This window comes from Musca autumnalis, unplaced genomic scaffold, assembly GCF_047663935.1.
Source record: "Musca autumnalis isolate F117 unplaced genomic scaffold, ASM4766393v1 scaffold_3, whole genome shotgun sequence".
NCBI classification, from domain to species: Eukaryota; Metazoa; Arthropoda; class Insecta; order Diptera; family Muscidae; genus Musca; species Musca autumnalis.
This window is the reverse complement of record NW_027411866.1, coordinates 240,317,390-240,339,470: the sequence shown is the minus strand read 5'-3', so window position 1 is coordinate 240,339,470 and position 22,081 is coordinate 240,317,390. Positions and strand designations below refer to the sequence as shown.

Sequence of the window (22,081 nt, the reverse complement as noted above, 5' to 3'; positions counted from 1 at the left end):
AGAGTCCTCTATAAAATAGAAGACGTCCGTAGGAGTCTTCTATAGAAACTTCTATGGAATAGTGGACCTCCGTAGGAGTCTTCTATTGAATAGTTGACCGCCGTAGGAGTCTTCTTTAGAATAGAAGACCTCCGTAGTAGTCTCCTATAGCCTCCGAAGGAGTCTTCCATAGCCTCCGTAGGAGTCTTTTATAGAACAGAAGACCTCCGTAGGAGTCTTCTATAGAATAGGAAACCTCCGTAGGGGTCCTCTATAGAATAGAAGACCTCCGTAGGAGTCTTCTATAGAATAGGAAAGCTCCGTAGGAGTCCTCTATAAAATAGAAGACGTCCGTAGGAGTCTTCTATAGAAACTTCTATGGAATAAAAACCCACGTCCAAAAAAAAATTTAAAAAAATCCACGTCCAAAAAATATTTAAAAAGTCCCCTTCAAAAAAAAAAAAGAAAAAAAAATATTAAAAAAATCCCTTTCAAAAAATATTTAAAAAGTCCCCTTCAAAAAAAATATTAAAAAAATCCCTTTAAAAAAAATATTTAAAAAATCCCTTTAAAAATAATATTTAAAAAATCCACGTCCAAAAAAAATATTTAAAAAATCCACGTCCAAAAAATATTTAAAAAATCCACGTCCAAAAAAATATTTAAAAAATCCACGTCCAAAAATATTTAAAAAATCCCCTTCAAAAAATATTTAAAAAGTCTCCTTCAAAAAATATTTAAAAAGTCCCCTTCAAAAAATATTTAAAAAGTCCCCTTCAAAAAATATTTAAAAAATCCACGTCCAATAAAATATTTAAAAAGTCCCCTTCAAAAAAAAAATTATTAAAAAATCCCTTTCAAAAAAATATTTAAAAAATCCACGTCCAAAATAATATTTAAAAAATCCACGTCCAAAAAATATTTAAAAAATCCACGTCCAATAAAAATGTTTAAAAAATCCACGTCCAAAAAATATTTGAAAAGTCCAAGTCCAAAAAAAATTTCAAAAATCCACGTCCAAAAAAATATTTAAAAAAATCCACGTCCAAAAAAATATTTAAAAAATCCACGTCCAAAAAAATATTTAAAAAATCCACGTCCAAAAAAATATTAAAAAAATGCACGTCCAAAAAAATATTTAAAAAATCCACGTCAAAAAAAAAAAATATTTAAAAAATCCACGTCAAAAAAAAATATTTAAAAAATCCACGTCCAAAAAAAAAAAATATTTAAAAAATCCACGTCCAGAAAATGATTAAAAATCCACGTCCAAAAAAATATTCTTTATAAAAGACAAAAAAATCCACGGACAAAACATTGTCCTTAAAAAATCCACGTCCAAAAATATTTAAAAATCCACGTCCAAAAAAAATATTTAAAAAATCCACGTCCAAAAAATATTTAAAAAATCCACGCCCAAAAGATATTTAAAAATTCATGTCCAAAAAATATTTTAAAAATCCACGTCCCAAAAAATATTAAAAAATCAACTTCTAAACAAATAAATTTTTAAAAATCCACGTTAAAAATTTTTTAAAAAAATCCACTTCTAAAAAAATATTTTTTTTATAAAATCCACGTTCAAAAACTATTTAAAAAATCCACGTCCAAAAAACAGTATTTAAAAAATCCACGTCCAAAAAACAGTATTTAAAAAATCCACGTCCAAAAAAATATTTAAAAAATCCACGTCCAAAAAAATATTTTAAAAAATCCACGTCCAAAAAAAAAATATTTAAAAAAATCCACGTCCAAAAAAATATTTAAAAAATCCACGTCCAAAAAAATATTTAAAAAATCCCCTTCAATAAAAATATTTAAAAAATCCACGTCCAAAAAAAAATATTTAAAAAATCCACGTCCAAAAAAAATATTTAAAAAATCCACGTCCAAAAAAATATTTTAAAAAATCCACGTCCAAAAAAATTTTTAAAAATCCACGTCCATAAACATTTTTAAAAAATCCACGTCCACGAAAATTTTTAAAAAATCCACGTCAAAAAAAAATATTTAAAAAATCTAAGTGCACAAACAAATTTAAAAATCCACGTCCAAAAAAATATTCTTTATAAAAATCATTAAAAAATCCACGACCAAAAAAATGTTTTTTAAAAAATCCACGCCCAAAAATATTCTTAAAAAATCCACGTCCAAAATAATATTCTTTAAAAAAATTCACGGCCAAAATATCCTCAAAAACTGTATTTTAAAAAATTCACATTTAGAAAAATAATTAATAAAAAATCCACGTTGAAGAAAGTATTAATTAAAAAAAAACATAAACATAAAAAATATTTTTTTTTTTAATTAAAAAAAGACATAGCTCAAATATTTTTGAACAATTTTTTACTAAATTTTCTTTAAAAAATACAGTTTTAATGGTTCCGTTGGTCCTTGAGAAATCCATGTTTAATGAGTCTGAAAATACTTTTCCTCTTAACTGTAATCCTAGATATTTTTGTTGATGTTCTGTTGTTGTTATTATTATTGGCATTTGTGGCGTTGCAGTGCTGCTGTCTCTGCCACTGTTGTCGATTCTCTTGCTATCGTTAACAGCGTCATCGGCATAGCATGGTTGTTTTTGTTGCTGTTCTTCGTTTTTCTTTTGGTTTTCTATTTTCCCTCCATAGACAATTGTTGTAGCTGGTTGGTTGTTGGTTGGCTGTAGCTGCTTTACTTGTTTGGCGTTTAGTTTAGTATTTAACAAAGCAGAAGCTGCTTTCATATTAGTACTCAACTTTACTACAAGTAACTGCTGCTACTGCCAGATTTCGCTTTATTCGTCTTCATAATTTTGGTTCGTTGTTTTTTCATGATTTGGAGAAGCTCCAAGCACCCACAGTATACCAACATTATTTTTTCACAAGAATAATTGGCGGGGATATGACTGACTGATTGATGAGTATCTCTTGGGCTATGGTCATGTCTAGAGACTTACCACCAACAACAGCAACAAAAACAAAAGCTCTACTCTAATCGTAGTAATGTTATTATATTGCCGCCAAGCGTCGTTATTGCATTGACTTGGCGTTATTGCTCCTTACGCTCATTATTTTGGGGTGCTCCAACAACGGCCTAAGCGCGTTCGTTCGTTCGTTATCCACCCAACCAGCCATAGTAGTTGTTGTCGTAGTCAACAAAAATCGTTGCCGTCTCCGTTACCGTCGTCGCCGTCGTCGTGTGGTGGTAGTTGCCTTTGTCGCTTCAGTCAATCGTTTGTTGGTTCATTCGCTCCTGTTTTGTATTGTATTTCCTCCATCTTTTGTTGGTGGCAGGCGAATTTACGGATTTTTTCGCAATCGACCGACCGACCAGACATTTTTTGTTGTTCGACGAGAATTTTTCAATTAAAACGTGTTTAACGTGAGTGCGAGTACGTACGTTCGGTCGTTTATGCGTTCGTTCAATGCCTGCGTTCGAGTGCGTCTGCGACTGGGTCTTGAGATTTCGTGCAATGGTGCGTGCATTTGGGAGTATGTAAAAATTATTTATGTGCGTCTGAATGTCTGTCTGTCTGTAGGTTTGTCTAACTGAATATGGCCCGCTTTGCTGCGTTACGCGTCGCGTTGTATCGTCAGTTCGGTGATTATTATTGATAATGAAAGATAATGATAATGTGTGTTTAGGTGTGAGTGTATGTATGTGCGCCTATTATGTTCGTCTGGAGTGTTTGTATATTTAGTTATCTATCTATACATGTGAAATATTTAGTATGGGAAATTTATTAATCTATTTGAAGGAGTAACGAAAAAAAAAATTGGCCAAAAAAGGTTTCCAAAGAAATAAAAAACCTCAAAATACATAAAATAAAAGCCAGAAAAAAGTTATATTAAAAAAGATTTTGCCAAAATATATCTTTAAAACATCACCATAAAGTTTAATGAACTTTGAAGGATGTGAAAGAAAAAAATAGCTCCCCCAAAAATACGTCTTGTGGAATATACAACAAATGTGCATTTACGTTGTTTTTGTTAAAATAATTGTGTCCATCAAAAAAAAATTGTTCAGAAATTATGCCAAGAAAATTTGTGGAAATTCAATGCAAGCTGTGTGAATTTTGTTGATTGCAAAAATTAGTTGTTTTTCTGGTTTTCATGTGAGTGGAAGAAAACAGACAAAAAAAATCAAAAAAAAAAAAAAATAAATAAATAAACACACAACAAGTATTTCAACTATTAATGCTTAAAGGTGTGCAAATAAGTAATAAAATTTAGAAAAATAAATAAATGACATACAATATTGTGCAAAAAATTAAATACAACTACGATTTTCTATAAGTGGCAATAAATAAAAATCAATGGAAAAATGGGTGTACAAAATCTGCAATGTGTTCTCAATAGATTTCAAATAAATAAATGAAATGAAAAATTGAATAAACAAAAATAAATAATTAAAATTTTAGTAAACAAATTTTCACTGGCGCTTAGTTGTTTTGAAATATACCAAACGTTTTTAAAATTAAAAGAAAAATATTTCCTAAATATGAAAATTAAAACCAATGGAATTTGCTGCAGAATATACATAGAATAACATACGTACCTGTGCGGATTATAAATAATAAATATCCCAACAAATAACTTAAAACATATTTCAATAAATAGTATTAATTAAAAGAGAAAAAGAAACCTTATACATAATGGAAGACATAGTTTGTGATGTGTTTAAAAAAAAAACATAAATAGCTAGTCAAACATAAAAATATATAATAAACAAAAAATAAACCAATAAAGAAAAAATATAACATTATTTTGAAATGAAAAGCAATCAAAGTAAAGCAACCCAAATAACTTGTCAACTTTAAAAACATACAATTACCAAATATACAATTGAAAATTAATACAATTAAAAATTAAACTGCAGACTTAAAGCAATCATATGATTAAATCTACAACAATTAAAAAAACAAACATTAATAAACAACAATATAACATTACTTTAAGATGGAAAATCAATCCTACGCTTTGATTAAAAACTACAAAAAGATTTTCAAAAATGTAATAAAAGAGAATTCTTTTAAAATCCACATTCAAAACTACTTTTTAAAAATTCTACTTTCAAAAAATATTTCTATAAAATCAACGATAAAAATGCACTTCAAAAAATAAAAAATTAAAAAAATATGCATTTTATTATGCATCCAAAATATGTATTTCAAAAATCCACCTTCAAAAAATTTTTATTTAAAAGTCCACCTTCAAAAATATTTTTTTAATAAACATTCAAAAAAAATGTTTTTACAAATATTTTTGAATTAAAAAAATATAAAAAAATAAAGTCAAAATATATTATTAAAAGAAAACAACGTTCTAAACATATAAAAAACAAAAAAATTTCAAAAAATAATAAATATAAAAACAACTTACAAAATGTGCTTAGAAGAATAAATGTAAATGTAAAAACTCAATAACAGTTATTATAAAAATAATAAAGAAATTATACAAATTACTTAAAAAATAATAATAATAAAATAAATAATAAATAAAAGAAATTACAAAATCTACTTAGAAGTATAAATGTAAAAATTCAATAACAGTTTTTATAAAAAAATAATATAAAAAATACACAATTCCAAGTGGGAATAAAAAAATAGTATACATGTTTTATTTATTAAAAAAAATTATCAATATTATACTATAAACGGGACATACGTGAAGGTGATTTTAAATTACTTAAAAAAATAAATTAATAAAATAAATAAATAATAATAAATACTCGTAATAATAATAAAAGAAATAATATAAAATAAATATAAAAAACAATTACAAAATTTGCTTAGAAGTATAAATGTAAATGAAAAAATTCAATAACAGTTTTTATAAAAATAATATAAAAAATATACATGTCCAAGTGGGAATAAATAAAAATAGTAGACATGTTTTATTTATATAAAAAAGGTTTCAATATTATACAATAAACGGGACATAGGTGATGGCGATTTTAAATTACTTAAAAAAATATTAATAAATAAAAATAATAATATAAAATAAATATAAAAACAAATTACAAAATGTACTTAGAAGTATAAATGTAAATGTACAAATTCAATAACAGTTTTTATAAAAAAGAATATAAAAAATACACAAGTCCAAGTGGGAATAAATAAAAATAGTAGACATGTTTTATTTACAAAAAATATCAATACTATAAAATAAATAAACGGAACATAAATTACTTAATTCAAAATAAAATTAAAAATACAAAAATAAAAAGTTAAAGTACAATTAAGAACGTAATAACAATTTCCCTGTGTAAAGTTTTTTTTTAAATTGTTGACATCTAACACGACCAAAAATCGCTGTTTAAATTGTCATTAGGACAGTTCTTAATTTCATGTTCCCACTAACACCTGCCACCTTTTAAACTAGTTGACATTTTATTTCCTGCCCTCAGTTAGACTTCTGGAGAAAAAAATTAAAAAAAACGAATCGCAAGAAAATTATGTGGTGTCTCAAATTTCTAAAATTTGCTAAGTTTTTATATTTTGCTGGGTTTAACATAGAACTTTATAGGTTCAAACTTTAATATGCCTTTTCTGTAGAAAAATGTACAAAAAATATAATAAATACGGGAAAATACTGCTCGTATTAACAAAGTTAAGAACCAACATAAAGGAAGATTTTAGGCCATTGCATTGTAAAACTTTCGGGAAACAAATCTTTACATAAAACCCAACCGTTTGAAAGCCCCTGAACACTACTATGGAAACTAAAGGGTGATCCATTTAGAGGTTCCTATTTTCTTTAAAGAAAAAAAAAACACAGAAAAATCAAATTGAATGAGGAATGTTTATTATCATTTGAAAGAATTTTCGATGACTTTTATTTTTTGCAGATTATGTCTAAAAAATATTGGCCGAAGCTACGTCTCAGACGGTCCATCCATTGTCGGTTATGACGGGGCCATTGACGTTGAACTGGTTGAAAAAATTACCTCTTGTTGGATCACCCGTTATAAACATTTCTGTTTACGACATTAGATGTAGTTTTTATAGGAGGACTTGTTCCACAATAATTAGCCTCTGTTTAAGGACAATAATTTTGCCGAAAATAATAAAATATTAATTTCTAAGATATAATTCTAATTCGTTAAGAAAATGCAACTTTTAATTAGGTTTAGATGAAGCCATACAATTCAAACATTCAAACTCTCCAGCTAAATTTTCGATGCCAAAGATGCTATTCAAGAATGGGTGCAAGTGAAATGGCATGTCATTTTTTTAGCATCTTCACTCATTCTTTTTACAAGAGAGTGACCTCCAAAAGATGCAATTAATTTTCAGATCCTAAGCATTTCATCTTCACTAACTCCGTGGAAAGGCATCTATACCAATACTTTGACATGTCATCTTAACCAATTCCCTAGAATAGCATTTTCACTAATCTTTGAATTTTCACCAATCCTTTGGCATGAAATTTTTAAGTCTTGTTCGGAAATTGAAAAGGAAAATTATAAAATAACTATAATTTAATTATTATCAAACAGTTTACATCCATAATTGCAGTTTGTTGTTGTTGTAACAGTAGTTTATATGTTTGTATGTTATTTTTTCTGCTTAATCTGGTTCTATAAGTTGTAAGAATATGGCTATTTCGATGGTTTGTAACCACAAAGCTGCATACATAAGTTTGTTAGTAGGTTTGGTAGGGCTATTGAAAAGGTGCAGTGCGTCGTGCGGGTCTATTCTGCATGCTGGGCAGATGTTTTGCACAGTGTCATCAATCCTTGCCCTATGGGAATTTATGGCTGCACCATCCCGTGCGTATAAGGCCAAAACTACTCTGCTTTGTCCTGACAGCTGACGCTCCTCAGCTGCTGATGGTTGATGTTCTCCGAGGACCGCATTCACACGATAGTTGTTTATTGCATCTGCGACTGCATTCATGTAAATGCTACTTAAACCTGCTTAATACGCTTGCTGATCTAGGGGTTCTCTCTTGTAACGTTGGACCTCTCTTTCTAGAGCATGAAGATCCCCCTGGCATGCCTGGGTCTGGTGGTCTGAATTCTGCTACCATCGACCATAACATTCAATTCAATTTTCATCTTTGCAGTCCATGTGGTGAACAGAGTGGTCGTAGATTTATTTTTCCTCGCGTGGAAAAGATCCGACAACCTTTCACAAATGTCTTTAAACTTGGCCGGAGCGTAGTCTGCTCGATGTCCTCAAACAGCGGGAGTGCTTGACAGTATCAAAGGATTTTGATATATCAAGCGCCACTATCACTGTTCTATCGCATGGCTTGCTCTGATTGAGTCCTGGACTAATAAGTGTGGAGATGGCGTTTCGCGCAGTTGTTGTGCTGCTTACGGATCCCATGCTATTGCTCGGCAATTGGACAGTTATTTGTGATGCTGGGGAGGTCTAAAGCTCCAATGGTATTTGCTACGCGCGACAATAGCGAAATCGATCTGTACGATTCACCTTTGCTGGCATCCTTGCCAGGCTTTAGTAGCTGGGCTATTTTCCAAACTTAAGGAACGATGCGGTGGCTAGGTTCGGAGCAGGGTTCTCTAGAACAGGAAAGGAAACTTTTATAATACCAATACCTTTCACGACTTCATTTGAACCAATGCTAAAGATCCAGTGAAATCATAACATCTCATGGAACCACTTCCATAAAATTTTGCTGGATTACGATATTCATTTTCAACAAAAAAATTAAAATAATATAATATTTAAGAACGTTTGAATTTTCAGTGCGACTCAAATATTAAAGAAATATAAATAATACAAATAAACGAAACCAAATCAAATGTATAGGAAAAAATTGATTATTATTGTTAACAAAACAGACCGCGATATGTGAATAAATATCTCTATATCACTATGGGGGAAGGGTATTACAAGTTTGATTACGCTCAAAGGTTTGCCAGACAACGAAATAATTATCCCAGACCCACAATATTTTATATCGAATTAAAACGTTGCACTGTGTCTCCAAGTCCAATATCTTGAGACAAAAATACTAAAAAATGTTTTTTTTTTAAAAATTCAGCGAAGTGATAGAAAACAAGTAAGAAAGTATCAGTCAGCTGTGCTGACGGAGATATACCCTTAGCCACTGACAAAAAAAAAAGAAAAAACAAATCAAACACAATAATTATGCCGTATATAAAATATATTGATTTTGTATCACGAGTTTGCTTTAAAATCTGTAGGTGCCGTAATGTGGGGCTATACCAAATCATTGACATATACCAAACATTTTTAGTAATCAAACTTCTTCATAAAGGACTCGAAATATTAAATTACGTTAAACTAAGTTTGAAAGATAAAATATTAATTTCCAAATTAAATATTAATTTTTGAAAAAGTTATAGAGTTATTTTGCACAATAGTCATTTTAGTATGTGTCAGGAGGGTTTTGGTGCTTGGGCCATTACCTCTGGAAGTATTGATTGTGCCATTGAAAATGAGGCCGCTAGAACAACCTACTGAATAAAGAATCAAAACTATGCGAGAGATGCTCTTAAACTTCACTCTATTCGAATTTTGTGTGGGAGGTATCCGAAGAAGTGGACCGATATAGTCCATATTTCAACCTTATACATGACTGGATGAAATAATATAATGGGCAAAGTCTGCACCAATCAGAAATTCCCTGCGAGAATTGCATGCGGATTTGACATTTTGTTGGTGTTGACAGGGGTTCTTGGAACTTTGGAAAAAATTTTACCGTCGTAAAGGGAGTCGCAAGGACAACTTACTGAAATCAATTTCAAAACGATCCGAGAGGAGCTCTTAAACTTCACTTTAACCGAATTTTGTGCGGGAACCCGATCTATACCTAGAAGGAATAATACAATGTGCAAAGTTTGGACCAAATAGATTGCTCTCTTCGAGAGTTATCGCTCACACCATTTTACAGACAAATTTTTAACTTTTGTGGGGGAGGTACCCGAAGGAGTTCATCTTCGAACTTAAACTAAGTTTGGACAAAATATTACGATACCCAAAATTCAGTTCGAATCGGTTGATCCGTTCGAGATTTATCGTGAGCACCAACCAGACAGACGGACGGACATGGCTAAATCGACTCCAAATTGTCTGAAACGAATTTCGTCCAAACATACTTGGGGTCTAAAACCATTGATGAGTTACATTTTCGAAGAAGTAAGTCGGTAACAACTTCTCCTCTTTTGAAGAGCAAGGGTGGAGGATATAAAGTCAATTGAATAGCATGTTTGGTAAAGTACATAGTAAATAAGTGCACTCGAGAATCTATAGATTCTGTATCAATGGAAAAAATGAAAATACGATTTTACTAGACAGACCTGTTTATACGTGACGTGCTACTGAATGAATCTTTGGCAGAAATCTTTATGTTTTAATGTCAAATTAAAAATTTCCTGTCTGTAACTTGCAAGGGCCAAACAAGGCCAATAATATATTCAACAAGTAAATAGTTGAAACCGCTTCGATTCAGGGGAAAACTCAGATTTTGCTATTAGTTAAATGTTAATGAATTTCTAAAAATAAATTATAATTGATGGTAATTCCGCATTTTCATTTTTTAATTCCTAGATGACATTTTTAAAGGTGACAAGCCTACCTGCAAAAATGTTCGTCACTTAACAACGTTTAAGTATATTCCGATATAAGAGTACCCCTGATTTTACGATTTTGTAATTTATTACGGCACGGTGCACCTTAAACAAATTTTAATGAAAGGAGCTTACACCTTGGAAGTGTTTGCAGATTCTGAAACTACAATGTTCATAGATGAGAAAAATCAAGAAAGTAAAAAAATCGCCGGAGGGATTTTTAAATAAAAGTTCACACTTTTAGGTGTTCTTCAGGGTTTCTCGATTTTGTTTGGAACCCGCAAATCCTAAGGAAATGGGACTTAGTCAAATGTTTTAGCAGTGAAAATTCTCTACAAGGCTGACCTTTATGATAATTTCGTAGGTTTTACCGACAGTCAGGGGCATAATTATTGTGTTTGCTTTTGCTTTTTGTGTTTTTTTTTTGTCAGTGGCTTTGAGCAAAGCTGACTGGTACCTTCTTACTTGATGTGGAATATTTAGGCCCCTACTCGGCTTGCGGAAATATTGAATCAGTTTAGGACGTCAACTTCTAGCCTTACCGATGCACTGTGGTCGAACTTGTATGGGAAAAGCGGCCAAAAATACTTCCTGAGCAGTCATCAATACAAAAATTTCAGTAAAGGCTAATTTAGCAACACAAATAAAAAGAAGGAAAAAAAATTCAACATGGGTCCAACTTTAGGTATGGCCCCCATAGAACGTTACACCCTGATTTCTGAAACACTTTGGCTATCGGTATTCCCTAGTGTTAGAAAACCTTCTTGCAAAAAAATTTTTGAATTGGGTCCACATTTTGATAGGGTCCCCATATAATGGTACCGGTCGATTTTCGGAATTTTGATGATTTCATATAATGCCACTTAATCTTTCCTGGAGGTAGGTTACCCCAAGAAAATTTTCGATTAATGTAGGTCCCCCTTTTGATGTTGTCCCCATAAATCGGTACCGGCCAATATTCTTTAGTTTTTTCGTATTCGGTATTTTTAGTGTTGTAGTCGTAATAATCAATCAAAATGGCTGAATTTTCCAAATTTTACATTGAGGACCACATTTTGACCTATCCTTCATATAACTAAACCGCACAGTGTCTTTTCTATATATTTAAAAAGCTGAAATGTATCACATGCACATTTGAAAAAATGACAAAAACACCCTGAAAGGTGCCCTCAGTATTTTGGGTACCATTTCCAAAGTCGCAGAAAGGCGCAGCTGATAGTTTGAAAATAGAATCTTTAGACTACTACTGATATTTTACTTTACATGAAATCTAATTATACTGAAGAAATGACATTCCAAAAGTCCTTCAGCCAACACGCGTATTCAATAATGAATCCCAAAAATTAACAAACACAAAACTGCATAACAATTAAGTTAATATATGGTTTTTCAATATTCGAATTAAATTTGGCCAATATAGAGTTCATTTAGTTTGATATTAATATTTTACTTTCACCTAACTTTTGCACTATATTCACCTCGAAATCCAACCTGTTAAATTTTTTTTTTTTTGCTGCTGTTCTCAAAGCGTACAGTAAGAAGTAATCCATAACAAATTTATTTTAGAGAAATTTAACATGTTAGGAGTAGATATGAACACATTTGGTACCAAAAATTAGACTTTCATTTCTTTAATTTTGGCCAATGACAGCGACCACTGAGCGATGCAGCGGTCATTGACACTCATTAACGCAGCATTTTTCTAAATTCGCAGCCATCCAAAATAACAATTTGTCTCTCCATTATTCGTAGCCCGTGAATAAGTCCAATAGCCTTCAGATCTCCTTTCTCAATCGGCTGTTATAGTGAATTCTAATTTTGTAGCTATAAATCTCCAAGCTCTGCTTCTTGAAAGTAATCAGTGACATGACAACATTAAAAATATGTCTTAAACACAAAAATGTCACGAAATTTTGTGTTGAACGGGCTATAGTTTTAACTAGAAAATCACAAATTTATGTTTCAGTCCATCTGATCCATTAAATACTTTTCTAGGATTATCAACAACTGTAATCAGAACCTTATTCAGGTCCATTGTTGTGACATATCAACCAATGGACGGACGAACACACACAGCTAGGGTTATGTATACATAGATATTCTAATACTAAAAGGTGGGTCTAGGAGCAAAACTTCGCCGTCTTACCAACTTAGAACCCAGCAACATAGTACACAACTTTATAAAAATTCACCTAAAATAAATGATAAAATAAATCAAAATAAAATATGCAATAAACTTTAATACATTAAAAGTATAAAAAGAAATATTTGTTAAACACATCACAAACTATTGTCTTCCAAATTAAAAATATATCACAAATACCTACCGGCAATTTTCTAAAAAAATCCACCTCAATAAATTTCTCCAAGTGTAATCAAGAGTAAAATCATAGCATCTGCTTGTTCTTCTTCTTCTTTTGTTTCTCAGTTACATGCTCTCTACATTTTGTACAACAACAAAAAAATCTTTAAAATCGAATAACAAACATCCCATCAGCAGAAGGGTATGAGCTACGACGGTGACAAACATGTGTGACAAGTGAGTGAGTGAATGGAGTGAATTGAAGGCAACCAACAAATTCTTAAGACGAACAAAAAATGTGATGAACATTTCAATGTAAATACGCAAAAAATAAAAAGCAAAATAAAATATTTAAAAAAATTATCTATACACAAAAATTATATCTCAAACCTTAAAAAGAGCTGCGGGTCGGTGTCTACAAAAGGTTTGATGCACAACAGAAGGAAAGAAAGAAAGATAGAAATTCAATGAAAAATAAAATAAAAAAACAAACAAACAAACGACCAAAGGGATAAAACAAACAAAAAACCCTCAAAACAACAAAGTGGAAGGCAGCATAAAAGCGGAATGGAAACAATGCGGCTTTTAACCACTTACGGAATTATGTAAAGAATTTGACGACAAAAAAGAGAAAAAAGAAAATAAATTAAAGAAATTCCAAAAAAATAATAAAGAAATATCTTTTGTGTGAAAAAAATTTAAAGTGTTAAAGAAAATATTTATTTGAGTTGAATAACAACAAAAAAAAGTAGCACCAATGCCAAAGTGTCAAACCTAACCTTAAATGTGTCAATCTTCAAACCACACCCTGTGCATGTAAATAACAAAAGCAACAACGCCAACATCATCAAAATTGAAAAGTGTTTAAAATTGTCAGAAAAATAGCAGTGCGAAACGAAATATTTGCTCAATAGTCCTTTCCACCTTTTCTTTTGTGTCAAAAACGTGTTAAAGGCCACCGATTTAAGGTGGCGTCCTCAAAAATAAAATCCACGGAGGCAAAGGCTTTGCGGAGAACACCTACCACAACAAATGCCGCATTTGATAAAAGCCAACAACAACAACAAAAGTCCTCTTCGCCACCATTACACGAGGAGAACAAACAACACAAAGGACAAAAGCAAGCAGGCAATAACAACAAAACCAAAATAACAACTAAATCAACAATTATTACAAACGCCGGCAACAGCGCCACCACCTCCACCACCAACACCAACATTACCACTACCAACACTACCACAACTAGTGCTGCCATCAGTGTAAATATTAAAAAAACCGCCACTGCAACACAAACGACAACAACAACATCGACGACTACAGCCGGCAGCACCACAGGTCGAGTTCCAAGTAACAATAAACCACGTACCTCCCTGACATCTTCCTCTTCGAATTCATCATCTTCCACCAACAATAACGCTTCAAGCCGGTCATCCCACAGAACTCAGCTAAGGCAACAATTTACGAATTTACAACAGCAACAACAACAACAACAAAATAGCTCTCTATCACAACAACAACAGCAGGCTGTTTTAAAACACAAACTTCAGCGTCAAAAACCAAGCGCAACTTCACCCCCAACCCTCATAACACCACCACAAAAATTCAATTCCAAACAACTGCTTAAAGCCACCTCAAAGGTGAAAAAGAAAGCCAAACAGCTAACCTTCGATCACACCAAGTGTCTGATCAATGTAACCACAACTCCGCCACCATTGGGGCCATCCCTAATCGGCCGTGCCAAGGAGGCAAACAGTTTTCGTAAATTTTCCCTGCCCACACATTTGACCAGCCAACAGCTACAGGCCAATACCCCACTGTCCACAATCAATTCACCACCCCTACTAAAATCCGATCCCTCAATTGCCTTCAATCAACAGCAGCATAACTTCAACTTAAAGCAACAACAACAGCAACAAAAACCTAAAACAAAATCAAAAACATCACAACGTTTTACCAGATTTCTAAGGGCAGCATCAGCATCGGCATCATCAAATTCCCCCAAAACCAAGGGTCGACGAAAATCATCGGCTGCTTCCATAGTAGAGACTGCTTTAGCGGCAGCTGGGGTCACAGTAAATCTTACCACAGCATCGGCATCATCGGCCTCGGCCACTGAACTATTGGGTCAGGATTATACCAAAACTCCAACACCGGCCTCAAACTGTGGTGATCCCAATTGTCCGGAAGGTGGTGGTGGCGGCGGCAGCGGAGGCTGTAGCAATTGTGGTTTGGAAAGTGGCGGCGGGGGCGTAGATTGTGACAACAACGAAGAGGGTGATAACGCAACATCATCGTGGTGTGGTAGTGGTGTTAACTTTTTGGTGTATATGGTTTGTTCATTCTGTTGTTGTTGTTATAATTTTCGAAATTCACCAACAAGGTAAACTTATATACACATTTTTTTTTAAATTAAATTTTAAAATTAATCTGCTTAAATTGTGAATATAGTTCGAATATTTTTAATGCTCCAAACATTTAGTGCTCCAACAACATTTGATCAACATTTTCAATACGGGACGAAAATTTACAACGATCCTTGATATTAAACGATTAGCGCCATCTATACTTCAAATTTATTTGAGGTAATGTTTGAACCCATCAAAAATTTGGCATCTTATTTGGCCGAATAACTCATTTCAAAGTAATACATACAAGTTACCTTCTGCATTAGCAGCATCCCAGCAAAAATACTCATTATATACCCCTTATTTAACAAGGACATGTCGCGCGATATAAGTGATTGTTTTTTTTTTACCATTAATATAGGAAGTTAAATAAGTAGTAACCACTTTTAGTAACTACTTATTTAACTACTAATTTTAGTGGTAAAAAATAACCACTCATTTCGCGCGTCTTGCCCATGTTGAAACCAGTAAGGGAAGGATCATAGTTGGGCGGGGCCGACTATATGATACCCTACACCACTGTGAATATGTAAAATATAGGAGATACATATATCAATTTGAACTGATTTCTATATAATATGGTACACTTATTACTAGACAAAATTCCGTTACACATTCCAAATTTCATCAAAATTGGACAGGTATAGGGTGTTTGGTGTAGCAAATACGTGGAATCGGGCGAAAATATATATGGAAGCTATATCCAAATCTGAACCGATTTCGATGTAATTTGGCACATTTATTTTTAGACCGAATTCAGTCACACATTACAAATTTCATCCAAATCGGAAATATATAGCGTGTTTGGTACAGAAAATACGTGAAATCGGCCGAAAATATATATGGGAGCTATATCCAAATCTGAACCGATTTCGTTATAATTTGGCACACTTATTTCTAGATAGAATTCAGTCACACATTCCAAATTTCATTAAAATCGGACGTATATAGCGTGTTTGGTGCAGCAAATACATCAAATCGGGCGAAAATATATATGGGAGCTATATCCAAATCTGAACCGATTTTCACCAAAAGCAATACCGTTCTTCCTATGGCTAAAAAATTACATTACCCAATTTTCAGCTGAATCAGACCAAAAATGCGACCTGTACGTTGCGAACAAAAATACATGGACAGACCCAAAAGGAACTATGGGTCTATTTCGCTTCCTTTTATATGTTACATACAAATACGCAAAGACATAATACCCCTTAACACAGTGTGATGTAGGGTATAACAAGGGATGTTAAAAAATAATATTATTTCTTTAAAATTGTCCCCGACAATATCAGTTATTTTACTGATTACTAAGTAACTATTGAGTATAAGCAATGATTAACGGTTATTTTTATACCCTCAGCCATTAGGCTAGAAAGGGTATATGAGGAAAAGACAAAATTTTTTAGTTTTCCATCGAAAAAAAATTGAAAAAAATTGCTAAGCTACACGAAAGATTTTTGGTACATCGAACTAAGAAAAGATCCCTATCTCTCTCTGTTTAGTGCTTCGCTTTCTGGAATACCCCGCCTTGTCATCTCTTCATCCACTTGTTTGCGCTATATATTCTTTGGCCTGCCAATTTTGCGTGCACCACCATGCGTCCCGAATTTATACGCCTTTTTAGCGGGTTCATCATCGCTCATTCTTTTGATATGGCCTAGCCACCGCAATCGTTGTATCTCGATACGTTTATCTATACTGATATCGTTGTATAGCAGATAAAGCTCGATGTCGATTTTCACCGTCAACGCAGATTGGTCCATAATTCTTTCGAAGAAATTTTCTCTCAAACACACTAAACACTGTCTTGTCTGCTTGCGCAAGTACCCAGGCTTCGGAACCATACGTCAGCACGGGTAGTATCAGTGTTTTGTAAAGCGATATTTTTGTTTGACGAGTTGTGGCTTTGTTTTTAAAGTGCTTACTTAAGCCAAAGTAGCATCTGTTGGCCAATACAATTCTTCTTTTTATTTCACAACTGATGTCGTTTGTTGTGCTTACGGCGGTGCCGAGGTATACGAAGTCTTTTACTACCTCAAAATTATAGGAACCAACTTCAACAGTTGGTCCGAGCTCAATGGACGCATTGCACGTCGACACCATCAACTTGGTCATCTCGCCGTTTACCGCCAGACCCACTTTGGCAGACTCTCATTTCACCTTCATAAAGTTATCGGTTAATTCTTTTACTGATCATCCCATGATGTCTATATCATCAGCATAAGCAAGTAACATGTGGCTATTGGTGTAGATTGTGCCACTTCTTTTGACGTTTGCCTTTCGTATAACCTTTTCTAGCAGGATGTTGAAAAGATCACACGCTGTCTCCTTGCCTAAAACCTCTTTTGCCACAAAACTCTTCGGAGATGTTCTTGCCTATTTTAACTGAAGAACTTGTGTCAGTTAGAGTCATTTTACAAAGCCGAATGAGCTTTGCGGGGATACCAAATTCAGACATGGCTTGGAATATCTTTGAACGTAGCGAGCTGTCGAAGGCTGCTTTATAATCGACAAAAAGGTGCTAGGTGTCGATCTGCATCTCTTGGGTCTTCTTCAGGATTTGCCGCAGGGTAAATATCTGGTCGATGGTGGACTTGCCAGTTCTAAAGCCGCATTGGTAAGGTCCAATTATTTCGTTGACCATGGATCATAGTCGTTTCGTTGACCATGGGTCATAATCGTTCGCACAATATCCCTAACACTATATTGTAGGCGATAGGGAGCAGACTTATGCCCCTGTAATTGGAGCACACATTCTTATATCCCTTCTTGTGGACTGGACATAGGATGCTTACGTTCCAATCACAACTTTATCCAATCAATCTCACTTTATCAGCGTGTCGCCTCCGGTTTTAAACAGCTCGGCTGGTAGGCCATCAGCTGCTGCTGCCTTATTATTCTTCAGCCGGTTTATTGCTGTCTTTACCTCATCTTGGCCGGGTGGTATCTTCGTCGACTTCGCTACTATTGGATACCAACAGTTTGGAAAAATGCTCTTTCCATATCCTTAGCACACTATCTGTATCAGTTACCAGATTACCTTGCTTGCCAGTTCCAAAGCCATCAGTTTGATGTTTCACTCTTTGGTAGACTTTTCGGACTTCATTCTGTTTCCTGTACATATCGATTTGTTCACACTTCCGTTTTTCCATCTCTCTCTTTTTCCAGCGGAAAAGACGTTTCTCCTCTCTCCTTTTTTCCCGATACCTCTGTCGTGCGCTACGCGTTGCTACTGATTAGAGATCATACCTGATCATACCATGGATTGGATTGGTGTAGGTCTCTGGTATCCAAGTACTGATTTTGCGGCTGTTTGCATGGAGTGGGCAATATTTTGCCATTGTCCTGATATGTTATCGGGACGAGGAGTGCTTTGATTAAGCAGTTGGGCCAGTTGAGTGGAATATGCTGTGGCTATCTGTTGTGATTGCAGCTTACCGATGTCCAACTTCCGTGTTGTGTCTGTTCGCACTTTGTTTGCTACGTTTAATCTGGTACGTACCTTAGCTGCAACAAGGTAGTGGTCCGAGTCTATGTTTGCACCTCGGAACGATCGTACATCCAACACGCTTGATGCATGTCTTCCATCGACGATCAATTTGATTCCTTGTTCTTTGATCTGGCGACAGCCAAGTGCCCTTATGAATATCGAGATGTTTAAATCTGGTACTGCTAACTACCATGTTTCTTGCAGCTGCAAAGTCTACCAGCCTCATACCATTGTCAGATGTTTCACTGTGGAGACTGAATTTCCCGACTGTTGGGCCAAAGATATTTTCCTTTCCAATTTTGGCATTAAAATCGCTTATTCTCCTTTCTTCTAAGCGCTCTTAAAATATATCTTTGATCTGTTCGTCCTTGTCTGCAGTGGGAGCATGAGCGCAAATAAAGCTGATGTTGAAGAATTTTGCTTTTAGTCGAATTGGAGCGAATCTTTCATTCACTGGGGTGAAGCTGGAGACCAGATGTTTTAACCTCCGACCAACTACAAATCCGCAACCAAACTCATGCTTTGTGTCATGGCATGGCAACTCATGCTTTGTGTCATGCGTCCCCTTTAGGTGTTGTTGTGACTTTCCTTTCCCGTTCCATCGTATTTCCTGTATGGCAGTAATGTCGGCCTTGTACTTTTCAAGTACATCTGTCAATGCGTAAACTGCACCTTCTCTATAAAGAGTGCGAACATTCCAGGTTCAGATTCGCATATCATGGTCCTTAAAGCGTTTGCGGGGATCGTCACCTTTTGAGGGATTTGTTTTTCATTTTTAGAGATTCCTGGCGATTAGATAAGATTTACAGAATTGGTGTACTCTGAGACCTATAGTAAAATTTTATGACGAATAATTTTGTAGAATATTTGGATTTGATATGGTCACATTATGTAGGAGTTTTTGAAAGATTTTCGAAAAAAGGACCAAATAGACACCTTTGGTGAACCTCATGAGTGGTAAAATTCTTAACAAAAATATTCCCAACATTCCCAAGAGAAAACAGGATAAAAATCCCATTTGCTTTGTTATTTCGACCTTTAAGAACCGTCTATACAGAGTTCGTATATTCTAGGAAGATGTTTATTGATATCTGAGGTACATTTTTGTAGTTGGTTGTTTGCTTCAAATTTGATCGGTTTGATAGCTGCAGACCAAATTCCGAGAAATATTTTTAAAAGAAATTTGACCTTGGCGATTTTGACCTTGCAGATGAAATTTGATGGATTATATGTGTTCACAATGTTTGTTCTTTAACACAAGAGCTGCAACTTTGCCTCTGAGGTAAATTCAAAATTACTAACGGTTTGGAAGATATAGTCTTGACAAAATGACACCTTTTTACATCAAAGCCTCAAACCTTTGGAGTCCTATACCGCTAAATTTGATGAGATAAGGAAAAACGGCAAGACACGTGTCTTCTATTTTTTTGGTCTTCTATCACACTGTGGAGTCAGAATATGGTTAATAAAGCATAACTCAAAAAATTACACACAGTGTTATGGATTAGTTTCCTATTAATTTTGATTTCGATGTTTTCACCTTCGAGTGTTTCTTGGAATACTTCCTCTGAATATGTCTGAATAACAGAAGAGATAAAAGGTATCCCTGTCTAACACCCCTTGATATGGTATCTTCTTCTTTATTTGCCGATCCGCATTCGGATTTTGGCGATCATACAATAACAAATTAAGTATTTTTAGCTGTATATATAGATATATGTTTATGAATATGTTGTGGTAAATTATTCAGCAATGGTGATCTCTCTATTCCTCGCAGCGTTGATAAGGCCACTCCAAAATGTTTTTTATCCAGGAAATTTCTCTTCTTCCTCTTGGCCTTTTTCCCTCAATTTGACATTTAATTATGCCCTGGATGACAGAATACTTTTCGTTTCTCATTATGTGTCCCATATAGGATATCTTCCTACTTTTTATGATATCAAGAAGTTGTCGTTTAGTGTTCATTCTTCTCAGGACTTCTTCATTTGGTACTCGGTCAGTCCAAGGAGTTTTCAGTGTTCTGCGATAAATCCACATTTTAAATGCGTTCAATTTTTGTTCGTCTATTGACTTTATTGTCCATGTCTCGGCAGCATATAGTAGAGTGGACCATACATAACATTTTATGAAGCGCATTTTTGTTGTGATGTTGACGTCATGACTTGTTAATATTTTGCGATGGTTAAAAAAGGATTGCCTAGCTACTTCTATTCGGCATTTTATCTCTCTCGAGGCATCCCATTGGTCATTTATAAGGACCCCAAGATATTTAAAACTCCTTACCCGTTCTATTTCGTCATTTTTTATTTTCAATGATGTGTTGTTTTGGTAAGTTTTTCTACTTATTACCATATATTTCGTTTTCTTAATGTTAATCTTAAGACCATACAATTCGCTTTTTTGAGTAAGCGAGTTAACCAGTTTCTGTAGACCATATAGGCTAGTGGCAATTAATGTTGTGTCGTCGGCGTATCGTATATTGTTTATTAATTCAGAGTAATTCACCCTTACGCCAATTTGCTCGTTTTCAACTGCTTCTTGAAATATTTTGTTGGAGTATAAATTAAATAATAGAGGTGATAGGATACACCCTTGTCTAACGCCTTTGGATATTGGGATATTGTCAGTGAGTTCTCCATCAACTTGAATGTTTGCAGTTTGTTGCCAATAAAGGTTTTTTATGCATCTTATTTCCTTTTCTGTTATTCCGGTATCCATCAAGATATCCATCATTTTTTTATGCCTGACCGTATCGAAAGCTTTTTCGTAGTCGACGAAACATAAGAATATATCTTTTTGAACATCTCTACATTTTTGAATAAGGACTTGGATACTTAGTAGTGCCTCTCGCGTTCCCATGCCTTCTTTGAAACCGAATTGTGTTCTCCCCATATGTGGCTCACACTTAGGGTAGATTCTTTTATGTAGTATTTTAATAAATATTTTTAGGGCATGACTCATTAGACTAATTAGTCTATAATCACCGCATTTTCGTGCATGTGCTTTTTTTGGTATAGCTATAAATGTAGATTTTAACCAGTCGTCGGGGTACTGTCCTGTATCGTAAACGTGATTGAAGAGTTTCAGCAGTAGTTGTATATTGTTTCCCTCTATTAATTTCAAAATCTCTGCGGGTATTTCATCAGGGCCGACGGTCTTCTTATCTTTCATTGACTGAATTGCCGATTTGACTTCATCTTCCGTGATCGGGTTTCCTGTTATGTCTGATTCAGTATTAGTGTTATTTTCTGGCCTTTCATCATCAGTGAATGTTGTTTTGATATATTTGTGCCAAAGCATGACTCAAAAAATTACACACAGTGTTATGGATTAGTTTCCTATTAATTTTGATTTCGATGT

At 33.8% G+C, this 22,081-nt stretch overlaps 1 protein-coding gene across 17 annotated transcripts in view; it reads left to right on the top strand.

Moving 5' to 3' along the window:
- The window catches only part of dnc (phosphodiesterase dunce), a 1,334,769-nt gene that overhangs the window by 981,349 nt on the left and 331,339 nt on the right, over positions 1-22,081 (top strand). Inside the window, exons 1-2 of one of the 17 annotated variants that reach the window (XM_073977505.1) lie at positions 2,606-2,776; positions 12,953-15,206. The exons of 10 other annotated variants lie outside the window; for them this stretch is intronic. In XM_073977505.1, coding sequence (XP_073833606.1) covers positions 15,154-15,206 — 53 coding nt within the window. In that variant the 5' untranslated portion in view covers positions 2,606-2,776; positions 12,953-15,153. Of the gene's footprint in view, positions 1-2,605; positions 4,168-12,952; positions 15,207-22,081 lie in introns of those variants that run through there. 6 more of the 17 variants (XM_073977504.1, XM_073977501.1, XM_073977508.1 and 3 more) reach the window with 6 other exon arrangements.